The following is an 18,865-nucleotide window of genomic DNA, read 5'->3' as shown; positions in this document are numbered from 1 at the left end:
CAGATCGCTACACAAGCAGCGCCCGGGATTACTGTTATTGTACAGATATATATATTTTGCCAAGCTAAATGAAAGACAGCGACAATAATAGAAATATTTAAAGCGTTTGGTTGCAGTTATTGCTGCTAAAAGTGGTGCAACCAGGTATTACGTTTAAGGGGGCAATTACTTTTTCACATACGTGATATGGGCGTTTAACTTTTTTCATTAAATGAAATAAGAATTTAATAACAAATTTAATTTTGCCTAAAGATCTGAAACCATTCAGTGTGACAAATATGCAATCAAGAAGGGTAAATACTTCTTCACGGTACTGTATGTGCTCAAAAATGGGGACATGTTTTCGGTTATGCTAATGCAACTATTCGGAGAATAAAAATGAAAATAATTATTAATTTAAGATTTGCTCCTGATTTACTGACTACTTTATTTCCTGTTCTTAGGTGTCTCTAATGGCTGACTCGATCCTGGAGATCCTGGAGGAACTGTCAAAAGAAGAATTTAAAAAGTTCAAATTTTGTTTGAATTACCAGGTACTGAAAGAATGTGGACCCATTCCACAAAGTAAACTGGAAGACAAAGATAGGACAGATGTTGTCATGTTGATGGAGAAATTCTATGATCACAAGATGGTGGAGGTCACTCTGGAGATCTTAAAGAAAATTCAAAGAAAGGATCTCATTGGAAGATTGATGAGCAATCCTGGAAAAGGTAAGACGCATCAGTGTTTCTGAGTATACAGAGAATAAAAGAGTAGTCATTAGAATACTTCATTTACATTACATTTATTTGGCAGATAGTTTTATCCATTACATTACATTTACATTACATTACATTCATTTGGCAGACGCTTTTATCCAAAGCGACGTACAAGAAGTGCATTTTCATGATCGTAGACAACTGCTGAACACGGGTTCAGTAAGGTACAATTACTTATTTTGTACAGCTATTTCTAGCCGAGAACAATGAACACTATTCTGGTCTAACATCTGCAAAGCCAACTAGGCAGAAGAATAAGCTACTTATCCAAAGTGACATACAAAGGTGCATGCCAAAGGTCATTGGAACAACTACAAAACACAGGTGCGATAAGGTACTATACTCATTTTGTACAGTTATTAATAGCCAAGAACACATAAAGCCCAGTTGACACAGTGAACATTATTCTCGCCTAACCTACGCTAAGCCAACTAGGGGGCAGTACAAGCTCCAACATCAGGACGATAATACAAACTACAGTAAGTGCTGGAATGGAGGTACATGAGTTATATGTTACACTTACAGGCCCTCTTGAAGCAGGCCTTTTCATTTTAAAGGTTACTGACTTTCATGCTGCACAACCTCATCTCACAAACATTCAGTGTAGCTCAAGTCTGGTAAATAAACCCCCCACTACAGTGTACCCCAATCAGGGTCCCCCTCCAGACTACAGCTGTCCCATTCAGGGTCCCCCTCCAGACTACAGCTACCCCATTCAGGGTCCCCCTCCAGACTATAGCTACCCCATTCAGGGTCCCCCTCCAGACTACAGCTGCCCCATTCAGGGTCCCCCTCCAGACTACAGCTGTCCCATTCAGGGTCCCTCCAGACTACAGCTGCCCCATTCAGGGTCCCCTCCAGACTACAGCTGTCCCATTCAGGGTCCCCCTCCAGACTACAGCTGCCCCATTCAGGGTACCCCTCCAGACTACAGCTGCTCCATTCAGGGTCCCCCTCCAGACTACAGCTACCCCATTCAGGGTCCCCCTCCAGACTACAGCTACCCCATTCAGGGTACGCCCCCTGAGCCTGATATTGATAATAATGATTAATAATGATTTTCTCTAGATCACGACGTAATTGTGTCATTTCGACTTGAGACTGGCTTGAGGCAACAGTAACCCAAGGCTTTGTCGTTGGGTAAAGTTGGGTAAAGTTGGAAATATATTCACATATTCGAACTTCCCGGATTAATAACTCATAAGCAAAACGTTGTTAAAACACAAACGACGCCTCTTTAGTACCGTAGTAAGGTAGACAACGAGCTACAACCTAAAAACGAACCGTCCTCCGACTTCAAGCTGGACAAATAACCTAGGTCTCTATGTACAGCCGGCTGTGAGACGAGTGTGCAGGGAACGTCTAAAAAGTGCAACAACGAAAAGAGATACTACAAAAATATTCAATAACTTCACTCATATAGTGTAGCATCCCCAAAATCACTTCACACATCAATGGTCTTCGGTTGGTTATACTACAACACTTAGTTTGTAAAAATGTGCTTTTGCATAATTTTGGGAAATTTTTATTGGGAAAATTATTTGATAACTTCACTCTTATGACAGTGTAGTACCATCAAATTCAGTTCAACCTCCGGGAGCAGCTCACACTTTTGTTTGGGTTATTTGAGTTTGATTTATTTGATTAATTTGAGTTTAAACATCAGCAGTTTTTAAGTTTATTTTTTAAACAATTGAGGTTATTGCGATTTGCTGTGATTTAAATAAAGAAAAAAAAAACTTTTATCTGCACCTTTATTCCTGTTTACTATCATTTACATAATGTGTTAAGAAATGACCAGTGTGTATGGGATCTGACAAAAAAGGTGACGCTTAAAATGTATTATTGTGGCTCCAAAAGGCACAGTGAAAAATTTTGGGTGCCCCTAAATTATGTGCTGGTGCATCTAAATGAAAAAGTTAGGTGCACCAGTGCAACCAATGTAAAAAGTTAGTCCCTGCCCATTCAGGGTACCCCTCCAGACTACAGCTGCCCCATTCAGGGTACCCCTCCAGACCACAGCTGCCCCATTCAGGGTACCCTGAGTCCACCCATTCATGACACTCTTGTTGCATGTACCCCCATTCCAGAACTTTTTGTAATTTGTATTGGTCCTAATATTGTAGCTTGTTCTTCTCCCTAGTTTGGCTTGGCATAAGTTAGGTCAGGATAATATTCACTGTGTGAACTGGACTGTGCTTTTGGCTATAAGTAGCTGTACGAAATTAGTATTGTACCTTATTGAACCTGTGTTTTGTAATTGTCTAATGACCATAATATGCACTTTTTGTACATCGCTTTGGATAAAAGCGTCTGCGAAATAAATGTAATGTAATGCTACCCAGCCCTTGTTATCCATGGTAAACCAGGCCTGTCCAGGTGTACTGGCTTCAGTTTCAGTCACATAATTGGGGGTATGTTACTATTTCTACCAAACCCATGGGTGCAATGGAATCCTATAGGACAATGGTGTATTTTTCTAGCAGTCTAAAGCTGGCTAAAGTATACTCAGTAAGAAGAATGAACTTCAGGATTGAGAACCACCAGCGAACATGTCTACGAACACCGTTGTCGGTATATAGTGAAGCTGCGTGTTAGTATTGACAGCTAGGTTGCAAAGAGGAGAAAGAAAAGGCGTAAAGGAAGATGGTGTACTGCTTCCAGTACCCCTCTAAATCAGAGTAGGATGGAGAATGGAGAGTTTTGTCTGTACATTCGGCAAATGCGGAGTTTAGACGAGGGGGTCCACTTTCTCTTCCGAATGTGTGCTAGGCGTTTTGATGACTTGCTGAAACGAGTAGCACCATTCATCAAACATGCAGGAACTCACAGAATTCCCATCTCTACAGAAGAGAGATTGGCGTTGACTCTCTGTACAAGCATGTGAAGTCTGCCCTCTGAACTCTCAACTATGATGTAACCAACCATGTGATATTTGGACCAATAGTTGAGACGGGGAGGTCGGAGAACAAAAAAGAAGTTTTCCAAAAGTTCTCCCTGGAGGCCGTCGCACACTGCACTGTGAGAACACACAACACCGCATCTTTTAGTTCTTCAGTTGTTCTCATTGCTTCGTTTTGGTCAAAAAGTTCTACTTACGAAGTATACTGCCTACTTAATGCACGAGTGTGCCATGCACTGTCAAAGGTGAATGCTTTTATCTGAACCGTTAGTGGTTTTGCCTTACATTCTAAAAATGGAATACTCCCTAAGATTAATTGTTCTGGATTCCTCAGGGTGACAATGAGGGGAGGGGTACTGCAGGAGAGCAATAATACATCAGTTTTAATGAGTTATTGTATAAAAATGTGATATTAATGGGTTCCTCAATCCGCTTAAAAGGGTTCCCTCTCAAAGTAAACACAAGGAAGTCCAAATGGTTTGGTTTTAAAGTTCTTATTTTGAAATGAGTACAGTATTTTATTACAAAGTGTTTAAGCACTCAAAGTGCTGGGTTTTATGACTATTTCCTCATTAGACTGGGTGAGTTTACTCAGAGTGGGTCAATTTTCTCATTGAAGTGCGTGGGTGAGTTTGATCATTAGAGTGAGTGGGTGAGTTTGCTCATTAGAGTGGGTGAGTGAGTTTGCTCATTAGAGTGAGTGAGTTTGCTCATTAGAGTGGGTGAGTTTGCTCATTAGAGTTGAGTGAGTTTGCTCATTAGAGTTGAGGGAGTGAGTTTGCTCATTAGAGTTGAGTGAGTGAGTTTGCCCATTGGAGTTGAGTGAGTTTGCTCATTAGAGTTGAGGGAGTGAGTTTGCTCATTAGAGTTGAGTGAGTGAGTTTGCCCATTGGAGTGAGTGAGTGTGCTTATTAGAGTTGAGTGAGTGAGTTTGCTGATTACAGTGGAGTGAGTGAGTTTGCCCATTGGAGTGAGTGAGTGTGCCCATTAGAGTTGAGTGAGTAAGTTTGTTCATTAGAGTTGAGTGAGTTTGCTCATTACAGTGGAGTGAGTGAGTTTGCCCATTGGAGTGAGTGAGTGTGCTCATTAGAGTTGAGTGAGTTTGTTCATTAGAGTTGAGTGAGTTTGCTCATTAGAGTTGAGTGAGTTTGTTCATTAGAGTGAGTGAGTTTGCTCATTAGAGTGAGTGAGTTTGCTCATTACAATGAGTGAGTTTGCTCATTAGAGTGAGTGAGTTTGCTCATTAGAGTGGGTGAGTTTGCTCATTAGAGTTGAGTGAGTGAGTTTGCTCAATAGAGTGAGTGAGTTTTCTCATTAGAGTGAGTGATTGAGTGAGGTTGCCCATTAGAGTGAGTGAGTTTTATATTTTTAAATCGTATCCTTTTTCTGCAGGTGCGGAGGTCAGAGAGCAGACAGTGAGGAAACGGCCGTCGTAAGTGTCTATTCAACCCTCTCACTGCTACCCTCTTATATACTTCGACCCCTACCCTCTATGAATATACTATGACCCCTACCCTCTACGAATGTACTATGACCCCTACCCTCTACGAATATGCTATGACTTCGACCCTCTAAGAATATACTATGACCCCTACCTTCTACGAATATATACACTATATGACCAAGTATCTGGACACTCCTTGGTCTGAGGCTGTTTTTCACGACTTGGGCTAGGCCCCAGTGAATGCAAATCTTAATGCGATGACATGTTAGAGGATTCTGTGCTTCCAACTTTGTGGCAACAGTTTGGGGAAGACCCTTATTTGTTTCAGCCACACAATGAGAGCAATGCTCCAACATCTAGTGTAAAGCCTTCCCAGAAGATTGGAGGTTATTCAGCAAAAGGTGGACCAATTCCATATTAATGCCCATAATTTTGGATGATTCCCTCTAAAGAATATACCATCAACCCTTCCCTCTAAACCAGGGGTTCCCAACCTCAGTCCTGCAGCCCCCTGTGTATGCTGGTTTTCCTTCCAACCACAATTGATATCACAGAAACGTAATAATTAAATTTAATAACCTGTTAATTTTTTATTATTTAGGTGCTTTTAATGTCTAGAGGGATTATTTACCTTCTTAAACCACATTATGTCAGAAATAGCTAAGCATTCCATGAAGAATAACAGTGTGATCATGTTGTGCTTATGAAGCCATATTGCAAACAATTACTTAAAAATAGTGTTACATGCGGCAGTCCTGGGAAACACCGTTGGTTGCCACATGGAGAGAGAGAGAGAGAGAGAGAGCACACCCACACAAAATGAAATAAAACAACATCTTCACCCTTCCCCCTCACAGGTTCCAGGCGAAAACGATAAACTAAAACAACAGAAAAAATTTGAAATACAAAGCGACCGCTTTACAGTGCGCCGCTCGGAGCTGGCCCACTTTCCACTTTTCAGTGGCAGTTTACATTCTGTTGGCGCCATTATGTATTTTTTGTTTGTTTTATTTTATCCTTATCTAAAAACACTACGTGACTACAATGTATACACATGCAATTCTTATATTGAACACAGGGTGGAGCATTAATGCAGGGAGTGCATACAGCGAAGCTCCTGGTGATGAGAATCAGCAACGGGAAGCAAACAGTTTTTGACTGTGTTTTTGTGGCAGTTGTTAGCTTCGCTGGCGTGCTTGTATCTGAATATGCTGAATGGAAACAGCAACGCTGCTATCTACCTGTGTTATGGTGAGCATGGTTATGCCGAACTGTGAATAAATTGATCGCCGAATCCAAAGATATACAGTGCACTGGACATTAGTTTATTGTAATTGTGTTGTGTTGCCTGTTCTCGTCATTATGTTATTTTATGTCAAAAATTACATAGTGTTATTTTTGACATAGAATGCACAGGTCATGGTCATTTGCTCTTGACCATTGAGCACCATTGAAAATGTCCTCTGTTCAGCCCTTTCGATTCGGGCCAGAGCAGGACATTACTCGTGAGGAAAGCACAGAGGACAGCCCTCATCAAATTAATGAAAACAATGAAGATCAGAGGCCAGAGGAGGCTATAGTAGGGCGTTAGAGATGGTGTCTGTGGAGCAACTGCTCGCCTATGCCAACAGAGAAGGAAAAGTTGTCCGTTGTAAAAAGCTGTACTTTTTAGCAGCAGCTGTTCAAAGTCACTTGACCATATCAGATGATTGTTTTTGGTGTAACTGAAATGGGTTTCCTTTAACCCCTTAGCGCACGTGCCAAATCTTGCCAATCCTTGCCCATTTAGGGGGTATCCTATTTAAAGCTTTATAACTCCAGATGTGAACACCACAGATACTTGAAAAATGGCTCAAATGAAGCAAGCCATTTTACAATTTACAATACTAATGCAGATTAGTTTATATTCATAATTTTGGAAGAAATGAAGTGCCACAAATGCAATTGTCTAGACAAAAAATCAAAAATGAATTTGCACTTTTTTTTAGTTTGCAGTGAAATACTGAGAAATTGCATATATACAGCAGGTTAAACTATACACGTGCTGGATCAAAAACTTCTTGACCACAAGTTCATAAAATCTAAGGGTAGATATGTAGAACTACTGTAGATGTATGAAGCAAAAACTAAGCAGTGTACCCAGCATCTCCAAATCTATCCAAAATGTCTAAATTATGCATTGCTGTAAATCTCAACATATTCACATATTTCACTACAAATCAACTGTTTTGACTCAAGAAACTCACTGTTGCATCATTTTCAAGTGGGAATTGCAAGTTTTCAGTCAGTACAATGGTCTAAAATATCTAGGGGTCCAGAAACATATCCAAAAAACCAATGGTAAGGTTGTATATTTATTCAATATTTCGTCCCAGATATTGACTGTAGAATGACATGGTATCATTTAAAAAACTTTTTCTCGTTTATTTCGTTATTCAGTGAGCAGCGTTTTCACTGCTGTATTGACATATCTTAGGGCTATTGTTGGGTTTATCTTGTTGCTATGACGGAAACGATTTTTAGTGGTGAAAGAATATTTTTATGAATACCAAGATACACAAAATTGTCCATTATGTCATGGGTGGGGGGTTTAGTTGCAGATGAGACTGCAGGGAGGGGGTGCGTGTTAAATTAACAACCAGAGCGACAATGGTGGCGCTGCGAAACTCCGTATTCGGCATAGTTGTCGTGTATTGTCTACTAATGAAACTAAAACAACACGTTTCTGTTTTTAACTCATACTTTAGTTGCAGTAGCACCGAATGTCTTAGCAGCGCTAAGAGGTTAAGCAGATTCTCCCAAATGATGACTATTGTACCAGGAAAACCGTTAAAACCGATTCTCCCAGGGTGATTCTTTGGGCATCCCTTAATTGCAATCCCTTGCAAGCAAGCCTTCCACATTACACTTCCCTTTGTATGCCTGAATAAGATCTGGACTGGAATCCACACCACCAAGAGACACCACCCTCCCCCCCCCCCCCCCCCGCCCCCCCCACTCTTCTCCAGACACAGGGGAACCATTAAAATCTAGTGACAGTGATAATATGCTTAGTAAGCTGGATGTGACCTCATGCATCCAAACATGTAGGCAATACATATCTATCTGTAAATATATTTTACTTCCCCCTCCATAGTTGGATTCATAACCACCCTATACCATCTCATAACAGCTGAGTGTGCTGTTCTATATAACATATCTCCTGAATTTCATTTGCTATTATTCCACCACATTTATATTATCCCTGGTTATTTACATGCACATATACATATTGCTTTCTTTCAGTCCATAATCTATAAGTCCATAATTTGGGTATTGGTCAACCAGGTTCTCCTCTCATTCCTCCAGGCTACGAGTGTTGATTGCGGGTCATGAGGCTGTCTCGTGGTAGTCGGCTTATATTGCCTTTCCAACTGAATTTACAGCCTGTGATATTTACCACTACACCGATGTGAAGTGGAAAGTCCAGAGACGGTTAAAATTGCACCGTATACATCTAATATGATCAGTTTAAAAATCTTTACCTTTTTAATGCAATTGTTTGCAATGGAGTACAATATGCACAATTTAAATAATGATTTTTTGTTACATGCTTGGTATACCTGTGGGAGTTTCTTACATAATGTAGTTCAAGAGGGTAAATAACTCATCTATAAACATGAAAAACATCTAATAAATAATATACTATCACCCCAACCATCTAAAGACTCCTACCTTCTGAAGAATATACCATCACCCCAACCATATAAAGACTCCTACCTTCTGAAGAATATACCATCACCCCAACGATCTAAATACTCCTACCTTCTTAAGAATATACCATCACCCCCAACCATCTAAAGACTCCTACCTTCTTAAGAATATACCATCACCCCAACCATCTAAATACTCCTACCTTCTTAAGAATATACCATCACCCCAACCATCTAAATATTCATGCCATCTAAAGGGTATACTATCATAGAATAAACAACTGATCCTTCTCTATACCGTTTTCCATACCCTCTAAATCATACACTCACCCCAACCAGTTAAAGAATATACCATCACCTCTACCCTTTCAATCCTACACCTTTGCCCCAACCTTCTAAAGAATATACTATCACCACTACCCTGTAAAGTGCAGAATTTATAAATGTGCTACTATTTGTAATTTATTAGTCTCATTTCATGTGATGTCACCTGCATAGTGAGGATTAGTTATACTGATTTACATAAGAAATGTAAATGGATATTTTAATCATTTTAAATTCATTTTAGTTGAGCCTTGCCGTCTCTGCTGTCCCCTGTCTGTCAGAGATGCTATACTGAACAGCCCTGAGGTGAAGCGCAAAAGGAGCCTGAATATGGAGCCTGTGTTTGAGGCCCAGCAGGCAGGGACACAGGTAAGGCCTTCACTCACTCACCTGAGTCTGTACCTGCATTCACTCACTCACCTGAGTCTGTACCTGCATTCACTCACTCACTTGAGTCTGTACCTGCATTCACTCACTCACTTGAGTCTGTACCTGCATTCACTCACTCACCTGAGTCTGTACCTGCATTCACTCACTCACTTGAGTCTGTACCTGCATTCACTCACTCACTTGAGTCTGTACCTGCATTCACTCACTCACCTGAGTCTGTACCTGCATTCACTCACTCACTTGAGTCTGTACCTGCATTCACTCACTCACCTGAGTCTGTACCTGCATTCACTCACTCACTTGAATCTGTACCTGTATCCACTCACTCACCTGAGTCTGTACCTGCGTTCACTCACTCACCTGAGTCTGTACCTGCATTCACTCACTCACCTGAGTCTGTACCTGCATTCACTCACTCACCTGAGTCTGTACCTGCGTTCACTCACTCACCTGAGTCTGTACCTGCGTTCACTCACACATCTAAAGCAGCACCTATTTGCACGGGACTAGTATTACCTGGGGACCTCTAGTAACTTGTAATAATTGCGGAGGTCGTCTGTGATCTTAATCCCATGCGAATCTGCCATGTCCGTACCGCAAATTACCTACCATATTTTGCCAAACACAGAGGTCATGTGATAATGTTAGTCCCGTGCAAATCGGCATCTCGGTGATTTGAGGTCGTATTTTACTGTTATGCAGAGCAGAGCCTTGACATTTTCAATCATATCCGGGGGTATAATGCCAGTAAATTTGAGTAATATACAGACTTTGCTTATCCCGTGCGAAACACAGATGTCGGGGGGTAATTTGTAAATCACATGAGGTCCCCAGGTAATACTAGTCCCATGCGAACAGGGCTTAAGTCTGAACTATATTATCTGAATGTGTATCTGAACTATTATTATTTTTGTAGCAAAAGTCACAAATATCATAAACATTTAAGTGGTTTCACTAATATGTCAATGGGGTCCATTTCCATATTTGTGAAACCATTTAGATATTTGTGACTTGCTACAAAAATACCTCCATATATAATTGCTAAATAATTGTGGCTTTCCTCATCAATTCTCTATTTCTTCAGTGTCAGGTGTGGTTTAACTGTTGTCTTTATTTCCCTGCAGTCCATGACTGAAGATGGTTCACTCCTGAACTCCAGTCACCAGGACCTGGAAACAAAAAAAAGTACATTATTTTCACTTTAATTATGATGATAAAACAATGATGTAACACATTTCTGCTGTTCTCTGTGTAACTTAGACACTACCTCTGTGTAGTTCACAACCTACATACACACTACTGCTGTTTAGTTCACAACCCACTATTTGATATCATACACAACATATAGGTATATTGCTTTACTTTGTAGAACAGTATAAATCCTACCACTTCAGCGAAATGTCTGTTTCTTCTTCAGAAATGTGTGCTGAAAGAGTCCGGGAGAAGCTGAAGTCTAGGCTGAAGAACAGGTTTGAGTGTATATATGAAGGGCTTGCCAAGCCTGGAAAACACACCCTGCTCAACAGTATTTACACTGAGCTCTACATCACAGAGGGGGACTGTGAGGGTGTTAATGAGGAGCATGAAGTGTGGCAGATTGAGACAGCATCCAGGACACATGCTATACAAGACACTGCAATCAAATGCAACGACATCTTTAAACCCTTATATGGACAAGAGATACCCATCAGAACTGTGCTGACCAAGGGCATCGCTGGTATTGGAAAAACGGTCTCCGTGCAGAAGTTCACTCTTGACTGGGCGGAAGGAAAAGCTAATCAGGATGTTGATTTCATTTTTTTTCTTCCTTTTCGGGAGCTGAACTTGATTAATGAGGAGTACAGTCTCCTTGAGCTTCTGCAGGTCTTTCATCCTGAAATGAAAGGGTTTGAAAATATTGAGTTTGATAATTACAAGGTTTTGTTCATCTTTGATGGTCTGGATGAATGGATGAATTTCAGTGCCCGGAACCGTAAGATACTGTCTGACGTAAGAAAAAAATCTCCTGCAGATGTGTTGGTGACTAACCTCCTTAAGAAGAATCTCTTCCCCTCTGCTCTCCTCTGGATCACCTCTCGACCTGCAGCAGCCAATTGGATCCTGCCTGAATTAATTCACCGGGTGACGGAGGTCAGAGGATTCAATGATGCACAGAAAGAGGAGTACTTCAGGAAGAGATTCAGGGATCAGAATCTGGTTGAAAGAAGTATCTCTCACATAAAGACATCCAGGAGCCTTTACATCATGTGCCATATACCACTCTTCTGCTGGATGTCTGCTACTGTTCTGGAGCGACTTTTGAGTGGACCTGACAGTGGAGAACTCCCTAAATCACTGACTGAAATGTACTCATACTTCCTCTACACCCAGGCTGAATTCATGCAGAAAAAATATCAGGAGAACCATGAGACAGATGCACAGAAAATTCTGGAACCGGTTAAGGAGATCTTTCTGAAACTGGGGCAGCTGGCTTTTCAACATCTGGAAAGGGGCAATTCAATATTTTATGAAGAGGACCTGAGAAAGTGTGACATTGATGTCACAGAAGCATCAGTGTACTCTGGGGTGTGCACAGAAATCTTGAAAGAAGAGTCTGTGCTGCATCAGAAGAAAGTCTACTGCTTTGTGCATCTGAGCCTCCAGGAGTACCTGGCTGCATTGTATGTGATTCATTCATTTATAGGAAAGAACTTCAGGGCTTTGAAGCCCTTCTTCGATAAAAAGACTTTACCCAATGGACTGTCTCTCAGTGACTTCCACAAGAAAGCTATTAAGAAGGCTCTGGAGAGTAAGAATGGACACCTGGACCTTTTCCTTCGATTTCTTCTGGGCCTCTCACTGGATTCCAATCAACGCCTTGTCCAAGGTATACTGACACAGACAGGAAGTAACCCAAATTGCATCCAGAAAACAGTTCAGCACATCAAGGTCTTTAAAGAGAAAGATCCCTCCCCAGAAAGATGCATCAACCTGTTCCACTGTCTGTCTGAACTCAATGATGATTCCCTTGTGAAGGATGTCCAAAAGTACTTGAGCTCAGGAAGTCCATCTGGTGAAAAGATCTCCCCTGCTCACTGCTCTGTCCTGGCCTATGTGCTCCTAGTGTCAGAGGAGGAGCTGGAGTTTGACCTGAGAAAATACAACACCTCAGAAGAGGGGCGACGTAGACTAGTCCCAGCTGTGAAGTGCTGCAGGAAGGCTGTGTAAGTATTAGTTTGTAATTCATTACCATAATCTACCATAAAAACCTCAGTCCAAATTTAGCTGATATCACCATTTATGTCCCCATTTACTTCATTGCATTTATTTTTGGCCAAAGCTTTCATCCAAAGCGACGTACAATATGTGCATACCAAAGGTCATTGGAACAACTACACAAAAACAGGTCTGATAAGGTACTATTCCCATTATGTAACAGTTATCCATTGCCATGAACACATTCAGTCCAGTTCACACAGTAAGTATAGGCTAGACCAAAAAGTTATGGTAAGTCAAACTAGGAGGCATGATGTCAAGGTACAACAAGATAACAATACACGTGCAATGGAAGGGCTGGATAGAGATACAAGTGCAACATGAAAGTGCTAGAGGAACAAGATAGAAGCATAGAAGTGTGTAAGAGTGATCCTAGATTGGGAGTTCCCTGCAGAGTAGTGATAGTCTAGGTACAGTCTGAATAGATGTATCTTCAGACCCCAGCTGCAGAAGATAGGCAATGACCAAGTTGTTCGTACAGGAATGGGGAGTTTGTTCCACCACTGGGTGAGATAGGGTGGAGAAGCTCTGTGGTAGGGACATGCGAGAACCATTCACCCAGATGGTAGGGAGTGTGAGTCACCCTGCTGTAGCGGAGCGGAGTGGTTGAGCTGGTGTGCAGTGTAGGCCAGGGTCAGGACATGATCCTGGCAGTGACCGGTAGCCAGTGGAGTGACCTCAGCAGGGGAGTAACGTGGGAGAACTTGGGAAGGTTGAAGACAAATAGGGCAACAACATTCTGAATCATCTGTAGTGTCTGTATGGCACAGGCTAGCAGGCTTGCAAGGAGGGAGTTGCAGTAATTAAGACGGGAGGTCACCATAACCTGGACAAGTAGCTGGTTGGAGTGTGTGGTCAGGTGTTGTACAGGAGGAAACTGCAAGCCTTGATGTGCTCCTTGAGCTTCAGCTGGTCACCCAAGACCACCCCCAGGCTGCAGAGTGAAAGGTAGTCACTGAGGAACCATCAACAGTGATGGAGAGCTCCCGTAGTAGGGAGGTCTTGTATGGGAAGAATAGCAGCTTAGTCTTGTTTAGGTTGAGCTTCAGGTGATGCCTGACCATCCATGTTGAGATGTCAGCCAGGCAGGCAGATATTTTCTCATTGACCTGTACTTTTTCAAATTAAAAACATTTACAATTTACAATGTGACTCACTTTGCAGTGCAGGAGCTCAAATATCCACACAAGATTCTCACAGTTGCTTGTCTCTCCGTTATGGTCCCTGTCCTGTTCATTTTTTTGATGCAACATATATCCAGTTTCTAGAAATCCGATATGCATTGCATGCAATAGTGTTGTCTTTATACAAGAAATCAGTTGTGAATTGGATTTGTCCAATCCAACTTGTATTACATCTGAATGCAGTATGGGCCACATTGTGCTGATATGGAATATCAGTGTAAACAGCCCAGTGTACGTCCCCCTGTCACAGTGTCACCAACGTTTTTCTGACAGGAGAATGGTGAGGCTTGCTTCTGGCACCTTTCCAAAGGCTATTTGTGTTCTTAGAATAGGTGATGGCTGGTGTTCCCGTTGGATGCCAAAAAGCTGTAGGTTATCAGATTGGAAAAAGTTAAAGACCTTGTAAGTAACTGTTAAAAATAGAGAACCAATAAAAATAGCTGAATTGTCGCAACTTTTCCTCCAGTCGGTGTAATCTCACAATGAAATCTCTTCAATCTGTGGACTGTGCCCTGCAGTCAGTCTCCTCACCCCTCAGAGAGCTGGACCTCAGCAACAACAACCTGGGAGATTCAGGAGTGGAGCTGCTCTGCTCTGCACTAAAGAGTCCAAACTGTAAATTACAGACTTTGAGGTAAGGTGTGATGTTTAAAAGTCCAGATTTACTCACATTTGACCTTGTTGGGCGACATGACTTAGTAAGTAAGGAGCTTGTCTGGCACGAGGTTGCTGTTCGATCCCGCCCTGGCGTGTCGAAGCGTCCCTGAGCAGGCACCTACCTCTCGATGAATGGTAAAGCACTATATAATGCAGTCCATTTCCAGGTTGTACTAGGCAGCTGTTGTGTGATCTGGCAATTAACTGCTTACGCTATGATTTTTCCATAGATTGCGTTGTTCCGTCCGTGTTAGTGTTACGTTAACATCAGGCCAGTGAACTATGCGTTGTTCCCGCACTTGGACGGTACTTCTCAGGTTCGCATATTTGTTCTGGTTATTTTACACTTGTTGTAGCGTGCTCTGGATAAGAGCGTCTGCCAAATGCCTGTAATGTAATGTAATGTAAATGTAAAAACGGAACCACCCAAGACCCAAGTACTAAACATGACTAATTTCACTTACGTACTGTAGCATTACAAAACAATTCTCTTAAATAAAAGCTGAGAGGTTGCACTTTAACCATGTGTGAATTGTTTGATTACAAATCTTCAGTTTCTATGTATACAATACAAAAACACCAACCTGATGCTTTGGTCCCAATACTTTTGGAGGGCACTGTTTAAATTGTTCATAGCCATTGTCTGCGTGGGCACGTGCATTAATTAATGTGTGTGTGTGTGTGTGTGTGTGTGTGTGTGCATGTGCATGGGTATGCATATGCATGTGTGTGTGTGTTCTCTTGCAGGCTAAGGGAGTGTAATCTCACAGATGGCTGCTGTGATTCTCTGGCCTCAGTCCTGCGTTCTTCTCACTCAGAGCTGAGAGATCTGGAGCTCAGAGACAATGAGCTGCAGGATTCAGGAGTGAGAGCACTCTCTGCTGGACTGGAGGACCCACACTGTAAACTGCAGAGACTGGGGTGAGGAGGATGACCATGTAATCATAACAAACGGATTGTTATAATACCCATAATTTATTTCCTTATGCAATATCTGTAAAGCACGTATGACTGAGGCTTTTACTGTATTGGCAGCATTGCTCATTTGTGATGTTCCATGTGTGTAAAAAGCCTGACACTGGCATTTTAGGCAGTCAGATGAATAGCTCTGCATTAGCCGAGCACCTTAAACTAAAAGTGTCAGAATTTCTCCTGCTTTTCGTCCAACGCTTAGAGAGAAGAGTGCTTTTCTCCTCTCTGCAGGCTGTCAGGCTGTCAGGTGACCGAGAGCGGCTGTGCTTCTCTGGCTTCAGCTCTGCGTTCAAACCCCTCACATTTGAGGGAGCTGGACTTGAGCTACAATAACCCAGGGGAGTCTGGAGTGACAGCGCTCTCTGCTGGACTGGAGGACCCCAGCTGTCGACTGGAGATACTGCTGTAAGTACAGAGTGGGTTTTTGTGGGGGGCAGGAATAGTGAGAGAGAGGGTGCTTTACTGAGTCCTCTCCTGCTATAAACACTCCCTGTGCATTCTGGGAAAAAACCCACTTCTGTGTTTCACTTCCTCTGTGTTTGCATACTGCTGCTGTGTTCACCGAATAACCAGTGAGATGATTCTGCCAGGTGAGCTTTTTTGAGTAAAGTCTGTCAGGGCGTGGAGCTCTCCCATTGGCTCAGAGTTAGTCTGTCTATCTCTACAGTGTAGACCACGGAGGAGAGACCAGGCTCAAACCAGGACTGAGGAAATGTAAGTCTGCCATGACCCACATGCGCACATACACACACAAACACACACACGCACTCTCATGCGCACGCACACACACACACACACACATGCAATCTCACGCGCATACACACGCACACACACACACACACACACACATGCAATCTCAAGCGCACATGCACACACACACACACACACACACACACACAGGCTTATCCTAGCACTGATGTTATCAGTTCTAACCTTTCTGTTGTCTGCAGATGCTGTTCAGCTCACACTGGACCCCAACACTGCACACAGAAAGCTGTCTCTGTCAGAGGGGAACAGGATGGTGATATGGGGGGATGAGCAGCCATGTCCTGATCATCCAAAGAGATTTAGCACCTATCAGCAGGTGCTGTGCAGAGAGGGGCTGTCTGAGCGCTGCTACTGGGAGGCGGAGTGGAGCGTGGAGAAAGGAGGGAAGTTGCCCTGGGTTGCCATGGCCTTTAAAACGATTGGCAGGAAAGGACGGGGTGATGCCAGTTCGTTTGGACACAACGACAAGTCCTGGAGTCTGTACTGCTCTAAACAGAAATGCTCTGCCATACACAAAAACACAACCACTGACATAACTGCCCCCCCATCCCCATTCTGCAGAGTAGGGGTGTATCTGGACTGGCCAGCTGGCACTCTGTCCTTCTACAGCGTCTCCTCTGACACACGGACCCTCCTGCACACTTTCCACACCACCTTCACTGAGCCTCTTTACCCTGGGTTTAAAGTGAATAAGGGCAACTCTGTGACCCTGTGCATGCTGGGATAGACTCCTGAAGTCCTGGAGGAACTCCTGAGTCTTCAGCTCAGCGCTCAGGCAGGATGGGATGTGATTCCCCTTGCTTCTCTGCATGGGCCTGAATTACTTGGTTGTTTTTGGCAGTCTTTTGTTTCCTGCTTGCAATAGGGGTGTTTAAGCTTGGGATTAGCTGTCGAACGTAAATCTGATTTGCTCCTAAAGTGATACATTTGGAGCTCAGGAGACACTTTTCCCCCTTCTCAAGCGAACAGCCTGCCACTAGACACACTGCTTTGCAAATCTGGCACATTATCACAGGTCACAGGTAGATGAGGGACCACAGCTCTGTACTTTCATGATTGCATTTGTAATTATTAAACATTTCATACATGGATGTAACCTATGTAATTAAATCTGACACAACGCCTCTGATGTTTACTGTAAATCAATAAAATGGGGTTAACACCTGCATCTCTATCTGCATACAAGTCTGTTGTCCTACGCACATTCACACACTCCACAGACTCATTCACGTGTGCACACACGTTGATTTAAGCACACTCGGATCAGTTTGCTTCATAGGCACACCACACATTTATTTGCGTTCAGGGCCGGCCCAAGGTTTTTGGGGGCCCTAAACAAAAAGTCTACATGGGGCCCTCTGTTTTGGTCGAAAACCACCCCCCAAGCCCCAGCCAGCAAGATTTGGTACCAACAGAAATATATTTAGATTAATTGAAAAAGCCATTGTCTTAGGGAACGCAATTATTTATAAAAAATATATATTAAAACATCCTAATGTATCAGAACAAAGCGCAAAGAACAACAGGCTTTAAATCAAATTGTTAAACAAGATAAACTACAATACAAACGTGCAAGCAGCATGTAGGGTCATGCTCTCAACCTTCGGCAGCTCCTCGGAAAACATTAGTTAAGTTTAACGCTGTTAACTAAAGTTTGTAGCTAGCTAGCTAAGCTAACGTATTGGTGCTGTTTTGGTTTACACAGTTTATCACGCCGTGTGTTACAAATAAACGAACAAACAAACACGCAATGCAATCCTCACCTCCTTAACCCAAGATTTATTTCAGAACAGGTGGCTAACGTTAGCCACCCCCAGCTAACGTTGAGCTGAGCTGTCATATTGCATCATACCCCCCTGTCCCATTGGGGGGTGGGTTTCAATAACTTAAAAATATTTATCCAATTTTGATCTAGTTGGCTAATTATTTAGCAGTGCAAGAAAGGTCCCCCGACCTTCGTTGTGAGTATTCAAAGATAACCATACCAAACATGATTACTTTTGGTTCGGTATTTGCTAATCATGCTTAATACATTTATACTTTTCTCCATTCAGAGATGGAAGTTGCTGCTTTGTCTCAGTGTCTCAGTGAAATCCAGACATGGATGACAACAAACTACCTTAAACTCCAAAAAGACAGAAATATTGAAGGTTGGCTCCAGGCACAGTCTGACTAAGTCCCCATGTTTAGATGTGCCATTTGATGGCCATTCTTTTAAACCATCAAAAACCATAAAAAAATCTGGGAGTCATAAGGGATCCTGAGCTTTGCCTGGATGCCCACATTAACTCGGTAGTCAAGACATCTTACTTCCACCTGCGCAATATTGTGAAATTGAGACCAATCCTGTCTAAGGAAGATTCCGAAATGCTGGTTCATGCCTTTATAATGTCTAGGCTTGATTATTGCAATGCTTTGTTTACTGGCCTACCAGTCTCTACTTTACAGCGACTTTAATTAGTACAAAATGCAGCAGCCAGAGTACTTACCCACACATGCCGCTCAGAGCATTTCACTC

General features: G+C 42.5%; 1 protein-coding gene across 1 annotated transcript in view; it reads left to right on the top strand.

Annotated features, from left to right (window-relative positions):
- Window positions 1-17,515, top strand: part of LOC135249457 (NACHT, LRR and PYD domains-containing protein 3-like) — a 24,812-nt gene extending 7,297 nt beyond the window's left edge. Inside the window, exons 2-11 of the mRNA XM_064325112.1 lie at window positions 444-711; window positions 5,054-5,093; window positions 9,403-9,490; window positions 10,636-10,696; window positions 10,929-12,712; window positions 14,391-14,584; window positions 15,355-15,528; window positions 15,811-15,984; window positions 16,247-16,293; window positions 16,530-17,515. Coding sequence (XP_064181182.1) covers window positions 453-711; window positions 5,054-5,093; window positions 9,403-9,490; window positions 10,636-10,696; window positions 10,929-12,712; window positions 14,391-14,584; window positions 15,355-15,528; window positions 15,811-15,984; window positions 16,247-16,293; window positions 16,530-17,074 — 3,366 coding nt within the window. The 5' untranslated portion in view covers window positions 444-452 and the 3' untranslated portion in view covers window positions 17,075-17,515. The remainder of the gene's footprint in view (window positions 1-443; window positions 712-5,053; window positions 5,094-9,402; window positions 9,491-10,635; window positions 10,697-10,928; window positions 12,713-14,390; window positions 14,585-15,354; window positions 15,529-15,810; window positions 15,985-16,246; window positions 16,294-16,529) is intronic.
- The last annotated feature ends 1,350 nt before the right edge of the window (window positions 17,516-18,865 follow it).

The sequence above is a fragment of the Anguilla rostrata genome, chromosome 2 (assembly GCF_018555375.3).
Source record: "Anguilla rostrata isolate EN2019 chromosome 2, ASM1855537v3, whole genome shotgun sequence".
NCBI lineage: Eukaryota > Metazoa > Chordata > Actinopteri > Anguilliformes > Anguillidae > Anguilla > Anguilla rostrata.
This window is presented reverse-complemented; position numbering and strand designations above follow the sequence as displayed.